Source organism: Myodes glareolus, chromosome 9 (genome assembly GCF_982192425.1).
Source record: "Myodes glareolus chromosome 9, mMyoGla1.1, whole genome shotgun sequence".
NCBI classification, from domain to species: Eukaryota; Metazoa; Chordata; class Mammalia; order Rodentia; family Cricetidae; genus Myodes; species Myodes glareolus.
The window spans coordinates 106,071,263-106,097,168 of record NC_142034.1 but is presented as its reverse complement, the minus strand read 5'-3'; the positions used below and the strand labels follow the sequence as shown (position 1 = coordinate 106,097,168).

The following is a 25,906-nucleotide window of genomic DNA, read 5'->3' as shown; positions in this document are numbered from 1 at the left end:
CATTTGATATGATTAAAGTGATTTTTCACATAGAACAAGGAATAGCATGAGCCAAATGAGCCAAAACAAAGCACGGCTTTGGCTTTGGAATGTGTGGGGGCACACGAGAGGGCTGCATATCACAAAAACAAGGCAGAAATGACACTTTCTGGGAAAGAGTGAGCTGCAGTCAGAGAGAGGTCAGAATACGTTCCATAACTATAGGACAAGGGTAAGGCAGACTGCAGGTTCATGAGGGGTGGAAAGATTCTGAGAACAAAACCCAAACCTGAGAAGTCTAGGAAAGGGTGGCAAGCTGGGACAAAGTCAACACCAGGAATGAAATAATACCCCGAAACTGATGATCCACTTATGGAAGAAACTACGGGGCAACCAACAGATCTTGGTTTCAGCTTTTCCCAAGCAGATGTTGGGGTAATTAAGAGACTGGAGTCGCTGGACTCTGGAAATGCACGTGTGGTTTGAGCAGGATGAGGTGAGGTCACGGAAGCACCGCACATTTGTGTCATCTTCTGGGTTTGGTCAAACGGTCAAGTTGGCCTATGTCTAATCTCTGTCTGTCATGTACTTTAGTCGCCAAGTGGGATTTAACCATTGTTTTATCAGTGAGAAGGACAATGAGAAGGTCAGTTGGGAGGTCAGTGAAGGAAGCATAAGTGCTTATTCATAACACAATTGAAAATTATGAAAGAGAAATCATGCCATTTATTACTTAAGTGCTCCAGAAAATAAGGCAGTCACTATGGTTACCAAGTCTTATTAAGAACCATAAGTTACTTGGTTTCTATCAGCAAAATAGGCCACAGGACAACACTTAAAGAGTCCTTCGAAAGTTCTATATATTGTACCTTTGTTAAAAACAAGTGCACCCTTGCAATTCTATTCCTGAGAGAAATGCAAAGTGAAAGTCAGGTATACAGACACAAACGTGTCCACACATGCTCACAGTAGCTATACCCTCAACAGCTTAAGTGTTACAGAGTATGGATTAGTCTATACTTATGGAGTACTGTGCAGGTACAGAAAGGAATTAGGTACTGATACAGATCAAATGTGGTCGAGGGGCTGCAGAGACGGCGCAGCAGTTAAGAACACTTGCTGCTCTCATAGAAGATCTCAGTTTAGTTCCCAGCACCCATGTTGTGGTGGGTCACAGCTGCCTGTAACTCCAGCTCCTGGGGATCTGACATTCTCTCTTGGATTTTACTCACATATGTGTGTGCATGTGCATACACACGGGGGAAAGGGAGAACGCATACTCTTAAAGATAAATCTGAGTGCAGATGAACCTAGAAAAAAACACCATGTGAAAGAAGCCAGACGCAAAAGATGGCACCTTATGTCACTCGTAAGAAATACCCACAACAGCAATTCCAGAGACAGCATGCAGACCACTGGCTGCCAGGAAGGGACCTGGGAGCAGCTGCTGAAGGTGTTGGGTGTTCTTTTGAGGTGATGAAATTTCTTTGAGCCTACAATGTAGCAATCATTGTATAACATGGCGAATGTACAAAACATTACTGAATTGTTTCCTTTAAAATGATTAATTTCATGTTAAGTGAATTAGTGAATTTCACCTTAACACTTTTTTTTTTGCATTTTTTTCTTTGTTTCTTTTTTTCAGACAGGGTTTCTCTGTATAGTCCTGAGTCCTGACTGTCCTGGAATTTGCTCTGTAGACCAGGCCTTGAACTCACAGAAATCCACCTGCCTCTGCCTCCTGAGTGCTGGGATTAAAGGTGTGTGTCACTACTCTGGCCAACGCTTTTTTTTTTTAAATAGAGGATAAGTTAGGATACACTAAAGAACTAATTTTTCAGGATCACATCTCCAATTTCCTACCTCCTGGTTTGTCCCCACCCCACCAATACAACTCCACTGTTCACTGAGGTGATTTAATAACTAAAATAGTTATGCTTTTTATTTACTGTGACACTGACTTCTGCCCACTCTCCGAGGGCAGACCCTTCCCTTGTGCCCTCCATTGTCTGCAGGGCCTTCCCGTCCCTGCACACGACAGCAGAACATGTGACTGGCTTCAGTTCCCTAAGGAAAGGGAAGGCTCTGACACATTTCAGAAGGAACTATCGGAAGGATTTTCTATGGGTAACTGATTATGCTGGAGTAAATGGTTTCATCTCATTGTATGACTCTTACAGTCTGTTTTCCAAAAAAAAATCAAACATTTTTTGCATTTTATTAATTTACTGTGTGTGTGTGTGTGTGTGTGTGTGTGTGTGTGTGTGTGTGTCAGTGGGGAACCATGGTGTGGGTGTGGCAATCAGAGGAGTAGTGGAAATCAATTGCCTCCTACTGAGTGAGTCCTTTACCCAGGGAGCCATCTTGCAGTATTTGTGCTTATTTTTGAATTGATATTGGTGTTGTAGGAATAAAAAACAAAATGTAATTATGTTGTTGTGAAGGATAAAGGAGACTAAAATGGACAGGCCGTGATCAGAGGTGTGAAGCCCACAGAAGTATGGCGGCTTCATCACTGCTCACATCGAATGTGAAATCCACCTACCAATCCTCAGATGCTAAAAGGAGCCACCAAAGGTCACATGGTTCAACTGTATTTTTAAGGTCTAATTTGCTCATAATAAAATAAGGTTCTTCAAGTAATTTTTAAAATGAAATGCAAAAGGATGAAAACAAAACAAAACCAACAAAACAAAACAAAAAACAAAAAACCAAACCAAAACAAAAAACAAAAAAGCAAAACAGATCCCAGTGGCAGCATGTCCTGGAAGGTGTGCAGCTTGTACTGGCTGAGCACACTTGCCTCTCCACTTCCTATCTACAAGGAAGGCAACTGCAGGGGGCGCCCCAGACCAAGGCTCAGCCACGAGCAGGAACAAACAACATCTGCACCAGAATTCTTATGACTCTTTTCTGATTAAAACAGGAGTAACAATATGACATTAACTAAAATGTTGCACAGATTAGTATCCAAAGAAAGCTTGCATGGGAGAGCGGCAGCAATGCCTTCCTGTTCAGTGCTGCAGTGCTGCTGCATCCTTACAAGTGCACTGCTGGTGAGGGTGGGGGCAAGTCCCATGGTGCAGCATCCTCTAACAGCACTTAAAGAGCCCGACTGCAGCCAAGCGGGAATGCTACTGCAGGTCCTGCTGGTTTCTTGCACTCTTCTGTGGTACCAGGGCAGGAAGACAATGTTTTCATTACACAGCCCTGGAAATTTACAGGAGCTTTGAGAACTCTCTGGTTGGCTGCTACTTCTGTTGTCATGGAAACAGACTGCTAAAAATGGGGCATGTTCCTTTAAACTGAGCATACCTTCACAGAGATTCCTCACCCTTTTTTGCAGAGTTGTCTGTTTGTCCTGCTATGGCCATGTGGCTGATACTCTGCTGGTGGTGGAAGGGCAGAGATCACACTAGCCATGGCAGAATTCCAGAAAGACATGCACATTGTCTCACTTGGTGAAAAAGCAGTGGGAAAAAGCCGACGGCGGCATCTATGCAGGCTCAGCACTCTAATAGGCACCAAATGAGCAGACACAACAATGCACTTGCCTGATGAGTGAGAGAGCTGAGAGTTACAACATTTGATTCCCCCCCACCCCCGCCCCGAATCATGAGGCTCTTCATGTGAAGACGTCTTATCTACATGGCTCCAAGGAACAGGATGCTTATTTTTCTTGCTTTGGTGATAATGAAAAGTCAACACTCTTGTGCTATACTAGAAGCACAGTGGAGGTGTTTTACGGTGGGCTCCAGGTAAACCTTCTTTTACCTCTTAGCCCTCTGCAATGCCAAAGTGTGCAGTTGTCTAAAAACTTATAGCATAAACATCTAAGGTGGGTGTTCTACACAACAACAGCCAGAAACTAAACAGAAAAACAGAAACATTGTTTCTATTCAGTTCCCCAGCACAGTCAGTGCAACCCACTCTGGAGAAGCAGCCTGACCTGGGCTTCTCTCATTTGGTGGGTCAGGAATGTGGTGAAATAATCTAGTAGGATTAATGTCCTCAAAAGAAAGATACCACAGAGCAGAAAGTCCTCTGTCTGATATTATGTAACCACATAAATGCATACACTTACATATATGTAGACTCATGTATCTATCCGTGTCCATATATGTGCAATGTTCATCAGAACACAAAGGCAATTGAACACTGTTATGATCTGTGTTACTCTAACAGCACTGCAACTATGCAGAATGATCCAGGTAGTGGCCGTGCGTGAGTCTCCCAGCTGTCCTTTACATAATGATCCAGGTCGTGGCCGTACGCGAGTCACCCAGCTGTCCTTTACACAACAGTTCAGTACCTTCTTGGTATTACAATGGCAGGGTGTGCACAAGGAGAAAGATTGTTGATGGGTGTTTAGATTGTATGACGGACTATCAACTGGCAGTGCTCTTCCACTAAAACAAATAATAAAAAGTGCAATTTGCACCAATGAACAAGGATGCTAAAATCTGCCATGTAGATGCAAAGTGAATTCACATTAACTAAAAGGAAGGTTCATCACTCGGAAATAGTACACAGCAAGGAAACTGCTTGCCTCTTTGTTCTTCTGTGTCAGCAGCCTAGAAACCAGTCTGGTCGTGCCCCCAAGTTGAAAGAGAAGCAAAGTGGGGTTGGTTCCCACTGCTGTACCACCGAGGACTTCCTACACAGCAGGCCCCACAGGGAGCTTCTCCGTTATCACCCAACTCCCTTCCCAGGAGAGCCATGAGGTGGGTACAGATACTTATTTTTGTCAGAGAAATTAAGTACATATCCATTCTCATATGTAAACTAGTAAGAAACAGAAGCAGAATCAAGACATTTTCACAAGTAATTTTTTTTAAAAAAATTAACCCATTAAAAAATGTTTACCGAATTACATGGCATTGAGCTTTGCTTATAGCACCAACCTCCCTCGGCAATGCTGCTGACCACACTGACTGTATGCAAGGGAAGGCTTGCTAAACAGACCCCAGTAAGAATTCATCGTGCTACAGGCATGGATTCCCAAGAGACAGGACCTTTGGAAGGCAATGTTAAATGGGGCCAGAAGGATTAGTGTCCTTATAAGATACAGAGAGCTGGCTTGTTCCCCTCCCTGTGGACAACAAGGCAAAACTGCAGGACGAGAGGAGCGCCCCCACGAGAAATCCAGCTCTCTAGGCTTCCAGCCTCCAGAGGTGTGGGAAACAGTGGCTGCTGTGGAAGACACAATCTCTAAGCTGAACCCTCCTCATCATTCAGCTCCTGCTCGAAACAAACAGCCTTGGAAAGCCATCATTAGGAAATATCTGAAAACCCAAAGCTTTCTTAAAACTTTTCAACGAGACTGGTGTTCCAGTAACCTGTCCCGTTACCATGGTGAGGTGACACATGAAGGGCTGCACTCTTCCATCCCCAGGTTCACACACGTCCTTTCATGTGACTCACCAAACCCCAGGGGGTGATTCTGATGGGATTCTCCTTTTTTACGTGAAGGGATCAAGGCCACCCCAGATGCCCGTGCACACATATCTCTGTTGAGCGACCTCAGGAGATGACATCCTGCCCTGCATCAGGGTAAACTCAGCTCTTTCCCCGAGACTTTTGAGTCCAGTAGGGGTGGATTTATAAGAATAATGCTGACGGACATGGGACAATGACGGTCCAAATCAGTGTGGAGAGGGTGGGCTAGACAGGACCTGGCAGCAGTGTCTGGCGTCTGGAGTGAAACTGGAGGAGAGGGAGACTGTGCTGTGGCGGCTTAGACCAGCGCCAACACAGGCCTCCTGAGAGAAGTTCTGGAGTCAGGGCAGGCCCTAGACACTACGGGATTGGGTTTATTCCCCTATAGGAAATAAATCTATAGCAGACTGCTACCAGAGGCACTGAGTAGTGTGCACAGCTGAACAGGTCTGCACTTCACCATGATGGCTCTTGCTAGCAGGGGTGCAGGACTGCTGGAAGGGGAGTGAGGTCAACTCCGCAGTTGCTTCCACATGAGCAGATCCCTTGGGAGGCTGGGCCACAGTGCTGCAATGCTGTGCAGGAGAGAATGCATTTCTGAGAAAGGACAGACAGACTTGGCGACAGACAAGGTCAGCGAGGGAATCTACATCACTCTCTTGGCCACTCTTGGTGTGAGCACTGGTTGAAGAGAGGTGATGTGCATCGAGATGGGAAAGCCTGAAGGAATATGTGTGGTGTAAGAAATAAGATGCCTGGTAAGGACATCGAGATAGGCGATGAAAAGGGGTTGGCTCCACAGGCTGGACTAACTGGCTCACTTGGACCAAAGCACATGTAGTTTTCTTCTGGTGTCTTTTTGTTTGTTTGTTTGTTTGTATGTTTGTATGTATGTATGTATGCATGTATGTGTGTGTTTACATGTGTTTGGACTTTTATACTGTCATCTTAGCTTTCCAATTTTAAGTCTATATAAGCTTTTAGGATGCCATGGCTATGGAGGGTTACAACATCTACCACAGTCCTATACAGTCCTATGTAGAAAGCACTTCCTTTTTGTTAAATGACATAATTTTCAGCTGGGTGGTGGTGATGTACACCTTTAATACCAGCACTTAGGAGGCAGAGGAAAAGGCAGATGGATCTCTGTGAGTTCGAGGCCAGCCTGGTCTACAAAGTGAATTCCAGAACAGTTATGGCTACACAGAGGAACCCTGTCTCAAAAAACCAAAATGAAAATCAAAAAACATGATCAATAAAAATCAGACTATATAGCTTCATCTCAAAAGCAGCAGACACCCATTTAAAAATAGTGAATCATGCCTGAGAAAGGGATTTTTCCTCATTCACAAGCTAAGTCACTTGAATATGAAACTGCATCTTTTCAAATTTACTTATTAAACATTAATGATAACTCGCATGTATGGTACTTTCAGTTGGTAGAATGAAGACAGAAAATAAGTGAAAATTCCCAGAGAATCAAAACAGGTACTGTAAAATTCATGTCCTTTAGCTACACAATGGAGCATACTGAAGTGACTTATCATATTTGTCTTGTCTAAACTGGCCATTTACTTGTCTGTTTCTCTCACTAGGGCTCAAGATCCTTGGCAGTCCATTACGTATCCGGCTTACACGAAAGCCCACCAGCTGAAGCAGAGCAGAAGAGGGCCAGTGAGAGAAGTGCTGAGAGTGCTTCTGTCTGGAGCAGGAGTGAACATGGGCTCATGCCACGCCTTGGTGATCTGGGTTTGCCCTCACACCCCTGTAGGGCCTTTCAGACACTGGGTTAACTGAGTCCGCAAGGCTAATTTATATCTGAAGCTAACAGTTCAAAAACATACACTGTTTGTTTAAAGTAGAGTGGGTGGGCACAATACTCTTTAAATAAAGTTGCGGGGCTGGGGCTATAGCTCAGTCCCAGAATGCTTGTTTGGCATGGACAGGCCCTACGCTCAGTTCCCACACTGCACAGAAGGAGGAAGAAGCGTCTGTGGAGAGGCACCATTTCTGTGAGGTGCAGGAATTGAGGTTAAGTACAAAACAGGATAGATGACTGTGTCCCCAAGAACCATTAAGAATCATGATGTCAGGACAGTGTCAACACAGTGGTCTCTGGTGAAAGGCCGGTGACTCCAGGAAGTTACTGGGGGTGTGCAGAAGAGGACCAAGTATTTTCAGAGCCTCACTGAGTCCAGGCTTGTGGATCCTCCTGCTTCAGCACCCTGAGTGCTAGAATTTAGGAAAGGAATCAGGAAGTACATGCTAAGAGACTTGGGCCTGCAAAGCTGAAGAACAGACGACCCAGGTCCTGTTTTCTGGGCAGACTTGCTGTGACTGTGTTCTATGACAGTGCTTTTAAAATTTTATTTAATTAACCCTCTGCCCCCTTTTTGAGAAGGTTTCCATGCTGTCCAGGTCGGTCTTTCAACCTTGGGCTCATATGATTCTTCTGCCTCAGCCTGGGGGCAGCTGGGACTACAAGCTGCTGAACTGGCTAACAGATAAACACCGGCAGGATTTCACATGAGTTCATTTCCTAAGTGCTTTTGCAAAGTTATTTATTTTGCTTATTTTCTCTTTCTGGGTTGGATTCCCTAGAATATCTCAGACAAATATTCTTTCTTTCCTTAAGCAAATCTAATGTTCCAGCATGGCATCGCCTGTTCCCTCGGCCAACTGCCACAGACTCACACTTAACCTAGCAGTTCCCTCAGCTCTGAAACTCCTCGTCACCTCGGTACCAAAGGGTGAGTTCTGTGAAAGGGCCCAGACACTTGATCACTGTCAAAGGATACGTCAGCTCCTGGCTGGGTCTGCTGAGTGAGATGCAGAGGGGTCGCGAAGGCACTTTCAGCCAAATACACAATCCAGCTTTCTTTTTTGGGCACTTTATCTCCAACAGCAAAGAGTTCTTCATCTCAAATTCTACTTTTCTCTTTTTACTACAAGTACTACCACTTCTTCGCCTTTGATGAATACACTCTATCATTCATTTCAATGACAACTCAGTAAGAGGCTTATCTGAATTAAATAAAGAACCTCAGCTTATTGACTATTCCTGGAAATTCCTATGAACACTTCTTTTGTTGTCATGCTGTAGAACTAAGTAAATTTAAGTTCATGTGTCCTGAGCATAATTAGAAAACGTTCACAGTCCTTGTAGATGAGGTAGACAGAGGGAATGGGTATAAGTGAATGCTCTATTTTGACTCTGTTCAGGGAATTCATGACGATTGCTGCTTCTCACTCAGAGCAGAAAGGAGCAAAATTCTCCAGCTACACACTCTGACTGGGACTTACCAAAATGTTTCCAAACAGTAAGCATTAGCAGAGTGTGGCGCTATCTTCTGCTGTTCAACTGATTCCCTGGTATCTACAGCAACTACCAATGGGGAACTTTTCCCTTGGGCTGGGGGTGTGATTCACTGGTAGAACACTTACTAACCATGTACAGGACCCTGGATGAGATGGAAGTACAGCTTTAACTGTTTCACATGATACTAAACTTGTTGATGTATTACAAAAATTCTATAAAGTTGTATGTGTGCGTACACGCATACATGTGTGTGATGGCTTGAGTACAGAGGTCAGAAAACAGCTTGTGGGAGTCAGTTCTCTTCTACTACATGGGTCCCAGGGATTGAACTCATGTGGTCAGTCTCAGTGGCAAGCACTTTTACCCACTGAGCCATCTTGCTTTCCCCATATAAACAAACAAAAATCCTTAAATCCTTGATTATTTGCTTACAAAATCTGAACCCCACCCCCAGTAACCCAATATTAATTTCAGCCAATTAGCACTGTCAACAGTTTGGAAAAGACTTCCAGCCCTTACAGCAGACACAAGTCCACAATACCAGAGGGACCAGGCTGGTATCCCTGTCACCAGAATCAGATGAGCCATTCATTGCCTAGAAACTTATGATCTGATAATGCAGGTGTGTAAAGAGTTTATAGGTTGGGTCTTCAAAGACACAAATGCAACCTTCTTAACAATGAGTAGAAAAATCCAACAGTGTTGAAGTGAAAATCATAAATACCTTTAATAAGTGCCTCTTAACACACAAAGATAAACTATTAGGCATTATTAACAATCATTTATAGATTCACCTCTTTTGTCAAAACAGCAAGGGATCCACTTAGATTTGAAGCATTTTCAGTAAGTCAATCTTAGACATCTAGTAACTCTTTCTCAAGAAACACTGCAACTGATGTACAGGAGGATAGTACTTGGCTCCCAGGTCACAGTTGGCTAATACACAGTCATCACCTTACTATGCACCCATAGCTGGTACTGGGGCACACTGACTTTCAGGGTTCAGTTCTTCATAGAAACAAGTTATTTTCATATGACCCAAATAAAGGAGTTTTCAAAAAAAATCATTTTTCTATTCCGACTAAATTCAGGTCTGAGGAAGCAGATTACCCTTGATTTGATATTTGGCTGTATCATCCCCTATATTGAAAATAAGTGGGAAAACATGATCCCATAAGTAAACATGTCAAAACCCTATTCCAATGCAATTCCAGTGAGACGTGAATTTCACTATCAGTCATGTCTGTGGACTCTCTTGAAACACGAGGTTCTCTCCTCTACCTCTTTATGAGGTACATTTCTGAAAACACAGGCCACTTCTTTATGAGAAAAATATATGTTGGCTCTTAAACTTTAAGTTTTGCATAGAACCAAATGGCAATGAGGGTTTATAGTGGATGAGAGTGAACATGGAACGGACACTGCCTCAGTCTCCTGTGCGCATGCAAGGACGTGGATACTGCTCCTATCTGTTGTACAGACGAGAGGATTAAAGTGCAGAGTAGTGAACACACCCAGGGTCACAGAAGTGATGCTGGGGGTTGAACCTAAAGACCTGTCACCCACAGCCCTTTGCTCTTCTATGAATGCTGCGCTGTTTACTGCATTGCATAACCCCCAGGATTGCCAAGGAGATTTTAATTATGTAATCAATCAGTCACGGTCCTTCTACCATGTACACATGTATGCAGGCAGCTATGTACGTATGGTGCTGGGAACTGAACCTGCGACTTTTCTATATAGGCACATATCCATACCTGTAGTCCCCTTCCTCATGTTTTTGATCCTTGCGTCCTAAGCCCCTTAAGCCACATTCAATGATTCTGATATCTTTTTATTTCTCTAATTTGCCTGATCTTAGAAGCACACAAAATGTTTTTTTTAAATAGATGACATTAAAAGGAAATGACACTTAAATGTCTTAAATGATGCAAAGAGAATTCTTAAACTGTTTATCAATGCATGCTTTAAAACTTTAAGCCTCCCACCCCCCTCCATGAGTCTCCATGTGTCCTAAAAACTCACTTGGCACTGGCTTAACAATCTGCAGTAGCACATGCTGTACGTAAGCAGAACGCACCTATTGTTCAGTTCTTAGCAACAGTTACTGATATTTACTTCACTAGATGTTTCTTCTACCCATTCCCAAAGGCAGTTCAACTCCAGCAAGTCCAAGAGCTGCTCCTTATCATCTCTGGCTCCCATCTTCACATTTTCACACCCTTAATGATCTGAGAGAAAAGGGTGGAAGCAGCACCCAGTGCTGCTTAGGGCAATGAGGTCTCTTACAGACTGGCTCTCTGTAGGAGGAACAGAAACTGGAGAGGACAGGAGAGGTCGGCAGACAGAACTGAGAGCAAGGAGAACGGAAAGCCTCCCAGAGAGGACCAGAAAACCAGTTTTAAAGCTAAGTGGGCATTAGGATGAGCGGCACTGAGGTCTCGGATGGAGGACCCTGGCTTCCTCTCCATAGCCCTGCTCCCAGCCCTAAGAGAAGAGTGCTGCAAACAGGAGCAGCACTTCCCAGACCCCTGGCCATCTTCTTGATCAGTGCAGTGCTCACTGATGACGAGAACCAAAAGTAAGCATGCTCAAGCTTATTTGTTTGCTTTAAAAAAAATCAAACTATGCAAAGCGCTTTTAAAGGCAAAAATGCTTATAATGCACACACATTTGACTCATCATTTCTGGACTCAAGTAAGAAAGAGCCAGCTACCTTTCTGTTGCTAAACAACAAAAAGTCAACATGCTAATCAGTAACAATTAATTTTCCTGGAATTAGGTGATTGTAAACACAAAGCAATGTTCTGATTAATAATAAAAAGGAAATGGCCTCTCACAAAACCATAGGGATTTGGTGGGGGGGGGACCTTCAAACTGGGGAAAATAAACAAACAAATCAAGACAAATTTAACTAAAATAAGGACCAGATTTCTAATGCCCTTATTAGTACCAATCATTGCAAACCACTCAGTCGCTGTCTGTCAGCATTCGCTCTTTGAAAGCAGCTGTCACCACACAGAACTTGGACAGTGTAAGGGTCACAGTGAACAGACAACAGACAACAGACACACGGATGGTAAGCAGACAGACGTGGTAGGCAGACGGCATGCCAGCTGCCAAGGTGACAGGAATACGAGCATGGCCATCCTGCCCGTGTCCAGAGACAGACTGACCTTCCTTGAGACTCTTCTGGTTGCTCCCCTCAAGGCATTCCTTTTCTTTGAAAGGCTCGAAATCCTCAGCACTTAGAATCTCTGGGAAGCCCTGTTGCTGCTTCTTGGAGCTATCGATCATGGTGAGAGGCTTCCGGAGACAAGCAGCATCCAGCGGGAGAGAAGCTCGATTTTCAGGACAGCAGAAAGCACACAATACTCCGGTCCTGCTCCCTCCTCACAGTACACTAACCACGGGGCAATCAGGTCTCTAAGTGGCAGAAGGCAGCCATTCTAGAGTTCCCAGCTTGACCTGCAGACACATCTAGCGGGTGGGAGCCCCTAACTCTCTTCCACATTGGGAGGAGGCAGAGCCTGCGAGGCACGACTCTTAAGATCCCACCCCCTTTCCCAGCCATCCTCTTCCCTTTGCCATTCCAGCTTCCCCCACGCTCCGTGCTTGATCTGCAGCTAGATGGTCCCAATCATCTGACGAGCACTGAGTCAAACAGTTAAAAATAAAACCTCTAGCTGTTCTAGAGGAGCCTCTGCTCTGCAGGGAGACGAGATGCTGCCTGCAGTCTCTTCTGGGCTCTCTAAGCAAAGCCTTGGGCAGTGCAGCACTTTAAACTGGTCAGACAAACACATGGACTACTCATGAAATCCTCTAGCTATACAACCAACAGGCAAGGGCATCCAAAGAAAGCCGTTTTATTTTAGCAGAGACATCACACCGAATAAACATGCTACCAGTACATCACCCCCACGTTCCTTTGTGGGAGCCCTTCACTGTACAGGGCTATCCCTGGCAGAGACAGAGTCAAGACTTTGCAGCCAGGAAGGCACTGCAAACGCAGTTGCTTCCCTGGCCATTGAGAGCCCAGCAGAGCAGCAGTTTGCCTTTGTGCCGCTAGTCGACTTAGAGAGCTAAAATTCACCAGGTTTTTTTTTTTTTTTTTTTTTTTAAAGGAGAATAGTCCTCCCAAGTACAAAGCAATGCCACCGATATGGTAGACTTCCTAACAGATTCAACCAGTGAAGGGCTGGAGTTTCATTTCACAACAGGAACACCTTCCCTGCAAGGCACAGGCTGCTGCTCACACATGCAAGGGGCATTCTGGCAGGAAATGTCTACAATGGAAACTCCAGGCAATGTGGAAACAAGTCTGCTTCCATACACACCAAATACACACCAGCAGACACAATACTCTCATTTTAAGAGTTCAAACTATGTGCCTTTGCATAGAGCTCCCATAACGCCTGTCAAATGAAGGGCAGTGGCCCAAGAGCTGCAGTCCATAAGGAATCTTGTTGCCTGAGTTTTTAACGTGTGCCCAGTCAAGGGAAGGGGCTAAGCTGGAAGAAACCATGAGAAAATGGCTGGCAACACTGTCCCTACCGATGAGGCAACACTAATGGAATATATATATATATGAAAGCCTCTAAAGGAAGCACATTTCTCTTTAAGAGAAAATGCAGATATATTTTAGTTACACACACAGCATGGCCCTTTGTGGACTGGAGAAAGGTTTACATCTTGCGCCCAGAAGCGTCTCTTCCTGCTGACACAGAAGGGTCTGGATGAAGCACCCTGTTCTTTGCCCCTAGTTCCAAGGCTAGCATGCACTCAGCGCACACTGTCGTGCAGAGATTGCCATCTGCCCTTCTTCCCCATCTCTGGAGGACAGGATTATACAACACATGACATGCTTCTTGCCAACTGAGACTCCTTGTGAAGTAACAGAAGCCACCCAGGGCAGTCTAAACACCTCAGCACACACGGAGGCGTCTACCACACTGCTCACAGTCCTCAAGCAAATCTTCTGCTACTAGCCCGTCCCTGGACCCATTCTTCAGATAAATATTCCTGTCTTTCCAAATGAGTAACAAGGAGCTACTGCTGTTTAGTTGGGTACTTACTGGTGTTTTGTACACATGATTACATGCTATCCCAGAAGTTCAGCTGACCTCTGTGGTGACTGGAATACCACAGAAATTGACGGATCAAGGCCAGGCTCATAAGCAGGCTTGGAATTGAACCAAAGTTGCAGTTATCCAAAGCCAAAGGTCTTTTTACCGCACTACACTGCCTGTTTTCTTCTAGAATAGTCCCTAGTTCTAGGCTTTAGCTAGAGACAGCTTTAAAAGCAGAACTCATCCTCCCTCTCTGCTCTTGGTGAGCGATCACAATACTCTGATTTATAAAAGCATTTTAACTTTATATGAAGCAGCACCACTTTATTTAGTGCCCACTACGTGCCAGGTCTAAGAGATTTATTTATTTGTTTGCTTATTTATCAATCAGTTAGTCCGTTGGTATACTTATGAATTCAATATTAACAACCCAATTTACAGACGAGAAAACTGAGGCCTAGGAAAACCAAATACTTTGTTAAAGACAGCCTATCTCACAAATGGAAGTCAAGACTTTCACATAATAAGCTCGGCTCTAGGGCTTACATTTTATAGTACTTTGCACAAAGAACAGTGAAGACAACAGCCAGGCATGTGCTTTCCTAGGGGGCTGCGCAAATGTTTTCAGTCTGTAGGTTCAAAAACATGAGCATATTTTAAGCTGTGTTCACCACTTTAAAACGTAAAACACTGTAAAAGGCTCTCTGAAGGACCCTCTGCAGCCACACCGTCTCTGTGAAAGTATCAACACCCCGACAAGGAAGCACTGTCCTCTGCGGGGTTATGTTAAAGTCTCAGAAAACAATTTTTCTAGTAATGGATGTATCTAAAAAGTTTGTTTTGCTATTTCTCAAAACATTTGAAATAGTTTTAAATTTACAGAGCATTTCCCCAAACTCTCTGTGAAAATTTCCGATACAAAACCTCATTAAGAATGCTGGTGTGCATGTTCCTAGGGGCCAGAGAGATGGCTCAGAGGTTGAGAGCATTGGCTGCTCTTCCAGAGATCCTGAGTTCACTTCCCAGCACCCACAAGGTGGCTCACAACCGTCTATAATGAGATCTGGTATGCTCTTCTGGTGTGCAGACACATGCAGACAGAACACTGTATACACAATAAATAAATTAATTAAAAGAAAAGCATGTTGGTGTGCATGCTCCTAGACACAATACACCTTCTGACTGGACCACAGCATAAGGACCAGGACTGAGAGATCAAAGCTGATCAATCCACAAACCCCATCCAAGTTCAAAACTGTCCAAATAGCAAAGGGTCCAAAGCAGGGTCGCACGTGACTCAGCTGTTAAGTTTCTTCAGGTGCCCTCAGTCTGGAGCAGTGAATTGTAAGGGCTGCATGGGCTCACAGAAGAGCCTGAGATTTGGGTTTGGATGCTGTGCCACCGAGATAAAACTGGGGCGACACAGTGTGGCAAGGAAGATCATTCTATCTGTACTTACAATGTATGTCCTGATAATTGATTTTAAATAAGATATGTTCTTAAGTCCTCAGTGCATCAAGCACTGCTCCGGCCTGCAGAGCACCGCAGTGGCACAGCACTATGGCATCCCATCACTCCTGGTAATCCTGGGCTGACTGCAAGTAGTGGTGCTCGGCTGCTGCCTAACTGCACAAGAGAACTGGGCCACGCATCTGAGGAAAAGACAGAAATTCAACGCATGCTTTCCGCTCTGTATGTGTTGCTCTTACACCCGTGAACATCTGGAAATGTAGAATCGTAAGTGGAAACATACATACGTGACCATCTATATTAGGTACACACCCATGTACATCTGGAAATGTAGAATCGTAAGTGGAAACATACATTGGTGACCATCTATATTAGGTACACACCCGTGTACATCTGGAAATGTAGAATCGTAAGTGGAATCACACATTGGTAACATCTATATTAGGTACACACCCGTGTACATCTGGAAATGTAGAATCGTAAGTGGAAACATACATTGGTGACCATCTATATTAGGTACACACCTGTGTACATCTGGAAATGTAGAATCGTAAGTAGAAACACATATTGGTGACCATCTATATTAGAGGTATATCCAACAGGAAGAAAACGAACAGCCAGCATACATTACCATTTATAGCAGTCTCAGGGCTTCCTGCTTTGTTCCAGAGGCTGCACCTGTGATTGCCTTCCATTTGGTGATAGGACTGTCTCTATTTAACCAGGACTTCTCTGTGCACAGAGCTAGGATGTGCTATATGTGTTTATATGTAACACACACACATTTACATCTCTCTATATTAAGAGATATCAAATACATCTATATTTAGATATATACATCTGTATTTATTTATAAACAGCGAAGAACACAAATTCACCCCAACACTTCTAATGTCCAGCCCAACACCTAAGGTTCATGCTTGTTTTCTCATTTCTACATTCACAACCCTCTTTTCCCTCTGCCCTCTGGAGTCTCTACAACCCATCACTACCCACAGTCAGTGCTGTAGCTTTGCGCTGCACAGGGGACATCTCATCCTGATTCACTACCAGTGTCTCAGGGCAGCTACCTTGCTAGGACCTCACACCAATCTTTGGACTGAACAGAGAGGAGAAAGAGCCTTGCATTATTTTAGCAGGGAAGTCTGCGCTTTCACAGGGACTGCTCTTCCTCCTACCTCATGCACTACACACTTTCAATTGTCAATTGGTGCTACGAGTAACATTTAACTTCAAATGATAAGGTATGTGATTAAAGTTACTTCTACTTAAGATAAATTTGTTTTAACAGTGTTTGTGTGTATGTACGCTCAAAAGAGCACTTTAGCCCTGAAAGAGGCTGCCATAAATCAAGTCAATTTCCCCAGCACCAAGTACAGATATTTAATAAGCATGAGAAAAAACTGCGTGGCTTAGAGTAGTGGCATTTCAAGAAAGGCTTCAGGAATCAAATAAAAACAACCATGGCCCAAGGGACTCCCACAAAAACCTGGCAGAACCAATGGAGGCCCACAAAACTACTGATGAAAAGATTCCTGCTGGGATGATGCCAAACCCAGAGAGAACGGGACATTCTACAGATGCAAACCCTTTGAAAGCTACAACATGAAGAGGCTGCTGGGATTCTGATGGGAGATGGAGAGGCCTTGGCTTTCTGCTCTCTGGGGAAAGGTGAACTCAGTGGCCTCCTGCACACTGGCTGGACACATTTATAGAATCCAGTGGAGGATACACTTTGAATTTTCTTCTAAAGGAACTATGTTTCTACAACAACAAATTTTCGGTCTTTATTTTCTTCCTTTTTAACACTACAAACACTACTCTGAAATATGAAACCATTAGGCCATTACTAAATAGTAATTACTAAATAGGTAACGTCCAATGGTGAGTTTGAATTTTTTTTTAAGGAAATTAAAATTAAAATAGTGCTATCCTTGAAAAATAATCTTAAATACTCTTTACCTTTATCATTTAAATGATACATTTTTGTCAAGGATGGTGGCGCATTCCTGTAATCCCAGCACTTGGAAAACTCAAACAGGAGGATGACAATGAGTTTCAGTCCAGCCTGGGCTACAAAGTGAGACCTATTCTAAAAAACAAACCTCTCTTCAGAGTGGTGGAGCAGGGTGAAGAATAGCACATGGCCAAGGAATCCCCCACAATTCATTTCCAGCCTCATCTCTTTCATTACAGGGCTTTGCTCCATGGCAACATTGACTCGTGAATGTCTAATGTCATGTTAAATCTCGCTTCAAGTCATCGTATGGTAATCAAGAGACGACAGAACACTCATGAATGCTCAAAGAAGCCATTCAAATCCTTTTCCTGTTTCTAAGTTTTGCAGTTACATAACAGTGACTGAAAGATCCATAACTAGAAGCTCTCCTTGGATTTTCTTCCAGTCAGTCCTCTGAGTTCTCAGAAGACACCACAGCCATAAAGAGATGGGAGAATGAAATGATTCAGGTTTGAAACATCATACAAGATGTAAGAGATGACAGGAAGGTGAAGAGGACCAAATTCCAGCAAAGATGGGATGGCCAGTTATAACATGATCGGTGATGCTGAGTGGCTGCCGGACTAGTAAGGAAGTCTGACAGTGGAGTTACCCTCTTCATTCCAATGCCCCATGCCACAGTTCTTCTTTCCTAGTCATGTTTCACGGATATGTAACACCACGAGGTTATGTAGTATGAAAACAAACATGCACCTTGGACATACATGTAAAGTGTAGTGTTTATACTCGAACCTCATGCATTTTCACCCATAAAGAAGTCTTTTTTAAAAAACCTAATTTATTTTTAATTGTGTGTGTGTGTGTGTGTGTGTGTGTGTGTGTGTGTGTACATATGTGTGTACTCAGGTACCCAAAGAGGTCAGAAGAGGGCACTGGATCCCCTGGATCTGGAATTACAGACTGAGTGCTGGTTGTTAAACCCTGGGTGGGTCCCCTGCAAAAGCAATCAGTGCTCTTAACCACTGAGGCATCATTCCAGTCCTTTCATAAAAATTTTAAATTGTGTTTTCATTTCTCAAACCTAGAAAAAAATTCTCTGTAGTGACCTGAACAGTTATTTTGTAACCAAATAGGGGCAAATAGAAAAGAAATCTAATGACAGTCACACCTATAGAAAACAAAGTGACAGTCCCATCTGAGCTGGCGCGGCAGGAAGCTTCAAGGCAGGTCAGTTAGTACAACCTTGTTCTCATTCATGCTGTGGGTTTAAAAATCAGCATGAAGGAGCTTCTGTTTTGTATCCATGTAAGTGCCATAAACCACAAGTTCCCCTGTCACTCATGGTTACACATAACTCAGGAATATTACACCAGTAAGAATGAAATCAAGACCTATGTGTCACTTCAGCTTGGGAGCACTGTACTATATGACGCTGGAGAGAGTGGTTTGTAAGTCAAGGCATGGTCTGTGCAGTGCCATTCCAGTGAGTCACATACTGCCCTTACGTAGCATCTTAGGAGTCACTGGTAGAGATGGAAGGTGAAGCTGAAGAGCCAGAGGAGCCAAAAATGCCATCCCAACTCCAGAGAGAGCCACGGTGGCCCCCACAGGAATGCCTTCTTTTGTCCATGCTATTTGGAATTAGCAACACTGGGTCTCAGCACCTCACTGCTCTCAAAATCACACTGTACTAGCACCCCTCATCTTTCTAGCAAGAAACTGGGGCCCCTCAGTCTTTCGAGAGGCACTCTACTTCTTGATAGTCAAAGCTTCCCTCGTAGGAGAAATTTTGCCAGGAAAAATCCAGGCCGTCCTGCCTCCTTACATAATCTGATTGCTAACTCACTATACTTCTGACCTAAGCTCCTCTGTGCCTCCCTGAACATTGATTGTAATCTTTGAATAATGTTTACAGTAATTTCTTTTGCATAAGGTATGATTATATAAAAGGCATATACTTACCTTATTAAAACAAAATTTGTTTTAATTTTAATTGTTTGTATGTGCCTGCATCTGTGTATGTATACTAGAGTTCTATGCGTGTGACAACCAGCAGGGTCATCCAATCCGCTGGCGCCGCAGTTATAGGAGATGAACTGCTTGACGCGGGTTTTGGGAACTCAACTAGCATCCTCTGCAAGAACCATCTCTTCTACCCCTACACTTAATTTTTGAAGAAAAGTTTCTTAACAGAACTTTACTGGCAGTTTTATTTATAAGAACCAAAAACTGTAAAGTCATTTATCCATAAATATACAAATAAATTTTGAAATATCCATATAAGAGAATATTACTCAGCAATAAAATCAATTATATCCAGCAACATAAAACAAAGTAACCATACTCAATGAAAGAAACAAATCCCAATATGTAATATGCATGATTTGGTTTCTATTAAATTCTAGGAAATGAAAATTAATTAGCAGGAATAAAAGTCAGCTCAGTGGTTGCTGTGGGGACAATGGTCTCTTATCCTGTCACTTGTATTATTTTTAATAAAATGGTGACTGACCAGTAGCCAGGTAGGAAGTATAGGCGGGGCTACAGCAACCAGGCAGGAAGTATAGGTGGAGTGACGGCAACCAGGTAGGAAGTAGAGGCAGGGCAACAAGAATGCTGCAGTTGTGACCCAGCCACAGAGGAAGCAAGATGTGACTGCCTCGCTGAAAAAGGTACCAAGCCACGTGGCCAACATAGACAAGAATTATGGGCTAATATAAGTTATAACAATTATTTAATATGAAGAGCCTGAGATACTGGGCCAATCAGTTTATAATTGATGTAGACCTCTTGTGATTCTTTGGGACCGGGCTGGAGAAACCTCAGTCGACAAGTGGTTGCCTGAGGACTGCAGTGGGAAGAATACTGAACGCACTGCAAAGGCTAGGAGGAAATTCTAGGTTTCTTATCTTGGTTGTGGTGATGATGGTACGGGGTGTATACATGCCTAAACTCCTCAACTCGAAACTTTAAACACTAGTAATTTATTGCATGCCAATTGCATTTTAATAAATGTTCTTCAGAGACCTCACAATAGTATTTGTAGAAGAAAGAGAAAAACGTTTTATGCAATTATGATAACCCTATCATGTGATAGTTCCTACTGTTTAGAAAGCTGAGCAAACCCAAACTGGTACACTTACTCATCTGTTAAAAAGGCCCTTAACAGCAGCTGAGGGAGGCTTTCTCAGAGCAGGACTGAAGTACTGTGGGGGACAGCAGGGCACTACAGATCAGGACACTGTGGGGCAGTGATCCTGACAGCAGAACACACAGATCACAGTCAAAACTGTTCCCTGTGGGTAAAGGTGCTTATTGCCTACTCTTGATACAAAATGGGAAGAAAGAGTGACTCCCAAGAGTTGCCCTGACAGACCTACACATACACACGTACAAATGAGTGTTAAGGGCTATTTGTTATGCAACTAGAGTCATAAACGGCAGATAAATAATGGAGCAGAAAACATATCTGCAAAAGTAATACCTGAAAATTCCCTTAACTCAAGGGAAAACATAAAGAATTAAGAAACCCACACACATGGAGTGGGACAGACTTACACAGAAGTCAAGGCCACCAGAAGTATCAGAAGCACCGCAGCCTGATACTCTCATGAGTTCCAGGCTAGCCCAGACTATACAGTGAGTCTGTCTCAAAAAGTCAATGAAAACAAAGAACAACAGCAAAAACAAATTAAAACAAAAAAAAAAAAATAAAAACACCAAAAAAAATTAGGCATCAACAACAGAAAAGGGGGGGATTCCTATTAATTAACTAAGAAATGTATGAAGCTCTTGACTACATAGAAGTTGGACTGAACAGAAAGGGAGTCTTCATACACAGACAAGACAACTGAAAATCATAAAGATCTCTAAGTTAGTCTATAGATTTATAAAAAAATACCTAGTAGTTTTTCAATAAAAACAGACAAGCTGACAGTTAAGTTTATATGGAAAAAAATAAAAACACCCTAAGAGAGGCAGGAAAACATATAAAAATAGAAGCCATGTAGTGGAGAGGGGCAAAAACAACTCTGGATTGGAGATAGCTTGACAGTCAGACCACTGACTACTTTTGGGAGGACCTGGTTCTGCTCCTAGACCTTACACTCCAGCTCACAGCCCCAGCTAACCCCAGCTCCAGGGAGGCCAGGGCTTGTGGCCCCTCATGGACAACTGCATTCATGTTCTCAGGGTGTCCGTACATGCATAGTTAAAAAATAACAAAATCTTAAAAGACAAACAAACAACAATAAGCCTCTGAGAGGCTCATGGATCTAAATGAAAAAGAAAATTCAAGCTATATGGTGCTGTGAGTGAAGTTTTCCAGGCCCTAGACATGAGAAAAGGTTTTCAAAGTTTGACTCAAGATACAAACGCAAAAGATGACTGACAGATTTTGTCCACATTAAAACAAAGCCCCAAGTATCCCAAAAAAGAATATTCACAATGCTTCAAAACAAAAAAAGTTCAAAAACCTGCCAGAGAAATGATCAGATCATTTGTCCCCCACTTATCAAGCATTTTGAAGTAATTGTTAAAAGCAGGAAAAGACGTTCAGCCTTACTCATTAGCTTACTCATACAATTAGAGAAACTTAACGTCATAGCAAAATATCAAATGGTGCAGAAGTTCAGCATGCTTGGTTGCGTAACCTATGGGAACTCATTTTTCTGTTGGGTGGAACGTGAGCTAAGGTCCATCAGGAAGGACATAGGCCACCCACATATGAAAATTAAAATAAGCAAATGCAAAGAACCCAATACACTGAATAAAGAGAGTCAGACACAACCCCTCTCAATGCAAGACTGCAATGCTATATGCTTTTGGGTACAAATAAAAAGAATGCAAACAAATACTCACTCACTTAGTAGATATTTTAAAAAGTTTTACTGGAATATAAATAATACAGCACAGAGCATATATCTGTAAATGCTGATTTATTTTTACAGTGGTAAGGACTAGCAGTACTAGTCTCTTTTATGCATATTATAAAATTAAACAAAAGGAGAAAGGATATTTGTTGGCTATGCTGACTAGTATCTGTCAACTTGATACAATCAATCTAGAGGGACCTGGAACGACTTAGTATCAGAGCAAAGGCCTCTATCAGACTGGCCTGTGGGCAGTGCGCCCCGGGGAAGGGGAGAGCATAGGCTGTATGAGGAAGCTGACTGAGCAAACCAGTAAACACCTACATCACATCCATCTCTTGTCTTCCCCTGATGATGAACTGTAACCTGTAAACCAAATAAACACCTTCCTCCCCAAAGCTGCTTTTCATTAGGGTTTTATCACAGCAATAAAAAGCAAACTCAGACACCGAGGGTAGAGAAGAAGTTCAGCAGTTTAACTGCTTGCTGCTCTTCTCAGAGGACCTGAGTTTGATGCCCTCGCCCACCTGCCGCTGCAGCTCCAGGGAGTCAGACGGGTCATCACATCCATCTCTTGTCTTCCCCTGATGATGAACTGTAACCTGTAAACCAAATAAACACCTTCCTCCCCAAAGCTGCTTTTCATTAGGGTTTTATCACAGCAATAAAAAGCAAACTCAGACACCGAGGGTAGAGAAGAAGTTCAGCAGTTTAACTGCTTGCTGCTCTTCTCAGAGGACCTGAGTTTGATGCCCTCGCCCACCTGCCGCTGCAGCTCCAGGGAGTCAGACGGCCTCACTGTTCTCGGCAGGTGCTGCACTCGCACACACACTTACACTCAGACACATACATAGGCATGTAATTTAAAAAGTAATAATAAATGACCAACAATAGACAAAAATGAGATCCTGTAAGATTAGAATGGTGTACAGACAGTGAAGCCATCAACAGGTGAAGAAGTCCAGAGTGTAGAGGAACCTCTGCCAGGTTCCCATCTGACAGAGGGTTAACAGAGTATATAGAGAACACTCAGTTAAAAATGCACTAATGCTTTCAACAGAGATTTCTCAGAAGAAGAAATAAAAATGGTAATAAATATCACAAAAGTGCTCATCGTCCTTAGAAGTTAAGGAAATGCTAATTGAAACCACTTTATGATTTTTAACTTACCACAGTCAGAGCAGCTAAGATGTACAAACAACTGAAGAAAATGCTGGCAAGGATGTGGGGAAAGGGGGACCCGCATTCATTGTTGGTGGGATTGCAAACTGGTCCAGCCACTATGGAAATCTGGAAAATTCTCAAAAAGCTAAAAACAGATCTACCAGATGAGCAGCCCAACAAGTGGACAAGTTCCTCCTCAGATACTGGCTCCTCCATACTGACGGCTACTTTGTTCACAACGGCTGGGAAACCAAAACAAGCTAAATGCCCTTCACATGATGAATGAATAATGAAAATATAGTGCACATGCACACTGGAATTTGCTCCAGCTGTAAAGAAAAAAATCATGAAGTCTGCTGGTAAATGGTTGGGACTAGAATGTATTATACTGAGAGAGGGAACCGGGACCCAGAAGGAGAAACATGTTCTTTCTCATCTACAGTTCCTAGTTTCACATCCTCAGATGTGAGCACATAGCCTGGGCTAACCACAGACAGAGGTGGGTACATAGCCTGGACTAATCATAGAGAGATGTGAGCATATAGCCTGAACTAACCACAGAAACTAGGAAAGTCGAAGGCCAGGCAAGGGGAAAAAGAGCTCTGAAGAGGGAAGCAGCGGAACTCAGAGTCTACAAAGGAGGACATAGGAAGACTCCCTCCTCCATGGGGCTCTAATTGGAGAGGGGGAAAGAGGAAAATAAAGAGGGAGAGGGTCAGAGGAGGCATAAATAACACTGAGAATGTTAAAGAAGGCTACAGGGAATCATTTTATGCTTACCTAAAGATATATTTTATATCATACATACATACATGCATACATACAGTTTAGACGAAGTTTTATCACTAGGGGTGATAATGTTTTCCTCTGTAATAGGTAGGAGAAACCTCCTTTCAAGTTGTTGTCAGAGAAGGCCAAGACCTCAAAACAACACAAACTATTATCATTGCCCTTGGTTGCTTTCCAGAATCTGAAGTTAAGTCCCATAGACTTTGAACAAAGGACTCCAAAGCCTCTGCTCTGAGAACTGGAAGGTGCGCACTAATCCTGCCCAGCTGTGACACTACAGCACAGCAGCGTGCTCCTAATGATGCCATAATGGCACTGGGATCTGGGAGACAACCAACCGCTGTCTAACTGGACTTTCGGTCTGCTCACCAGGAGGGAGGTCATGCCTGGTACCGCAAACCTAGACAACGACTCATGACCCAGAGGAAAGTCTGCTACTGCTCCCTTCCCAAACCAGCACAATTTCTAATTACATTCTAAATATTTACCTGTGCCCTCAGATAAATATAGCTCTGACCCTTTATCAGAGACGCTCTTTTGCAGAGGACAGGGAGCATGATAGAAATCCACAACTGGTAAAATGCAGTGAGCCAGACTGAAGTGCGCAGCCCTGGTAACACATCTACAATGTAGCCCATGCCTCCTCCTAAGGCTCAGGGAATATCTCAGAATAGACCACAGAGATTGTAAACGCCAGAGGACTAGGAGGTCTACTACGGCATACATGACAGAGAAGCTACAGCCTCTCAATAATCAAGTTACATAAACAAGACCCAATACCAGTTAACACGCCAATGTGATGTGGGAAATCTCACAACCCCACCCCACTCCACCCCCATGAAGAGCTACAGGCAATTAATTACTACTGAGAGAGGGAGAATCAGTCTTCTCCAAGTCCCTGATTGGCTACCCAATACTAAGTGGTAAACCCTAGAATATTACACAGATGAGCAACACTAAATGGACTTAGCAAGTTGTGTGAGTATGTACACACACACACAGAGACACATTTATACACATGTATACATGCAACAGCAATAGTTAAGGAAAACAGAAGAGATAATAGATGGAAGGAGAAGGAAGGCTTGGAGATGGAGAAGGGGAGCATGGGAAGGGGGGCAGGATATGATTATAGGAGGTAGAAGATAATAAAACATATTCTATACATGTGTGAAACATAATGGAATCTATTATTTCATTCAGTTAATAGATGTTAAAAATGAGAAAAATAAAATATTGAAAAGCTATTTGATAATGGAAGTCTGTTTCTGCTATCAGAGAAGTGAGTTACAAACACAGAGGAGAGGCTAAGTGAAGCCTGAAACGCTAGGGCAGGATACCAGGGGCCTCATTAGGCTGGCAGGGTTTAAGGGTGTATATGAGGTCTGGCTCTCCCCTGTTCACTGAGAGCTCCAGAGCTCTGAGATGTAGCAGTAAACACACTGACTTCTCAATCTTGTCTACAAATATTCCACTAGCAGGAATAATAAACAAAACAAAACAAAGGCTTATTTCACGGTTGGTGCAGAGAAGTATATACTGAACCAGGAGCATCTTCTCCAGAGAGCAAATAGGTGCTTGCAGAGTGACAGGCCTATCATAGCAACACAGGAGCTGTACTGACTAATTCAGATAATTTTAGCATTAAAATACATAATATCAACAGTTTATACCTATATACTTTATACTAACAGTCCACAATTTCATGCTGAAATAAAGTATAAATGAAAGAATGGATGAAGAGATGGAAACGGAAGCTTGTACTTTAAGTAGGGTATCATCTAATCTATGCACAGAATGACAGAAACAGAAAAGCATCACTCTGACGTTAATGACCAGTTCTTGC

General features: G+C 43.1%; 1 protein-coding gene across 8 annotated transcripts in view; it reads right to left on the bottom strand.

Moving 5' to 3' along the window:
• Positions 1-25,906, bottom strand: part of Mrtfb (myocardin related transcription factor B) — a 148,127-nt gene that overhangs the window by 47,682 nt on the left and 74,539 nt on the right. Inside the window, exon 1 of one of the 8 annotated variants that reach the window (XM_048433234.3) lies at positions 11,914-12,678. The exons of the other annotated variants lie outside the window; for them this stretch is intronic. Within the exon in view, the coding sequence (XP_048289191.2) occupies positions 11,914-12,034 (121 nt within the window). The 5' untranslated portion in view covers positions 12,035-12,678. Of the gene's footprint in view, positions 1-11,913; positions 12,679-25,906 lie in introns of those variants that run through there. 8 annotated transcript variants of the gene reach the window in all.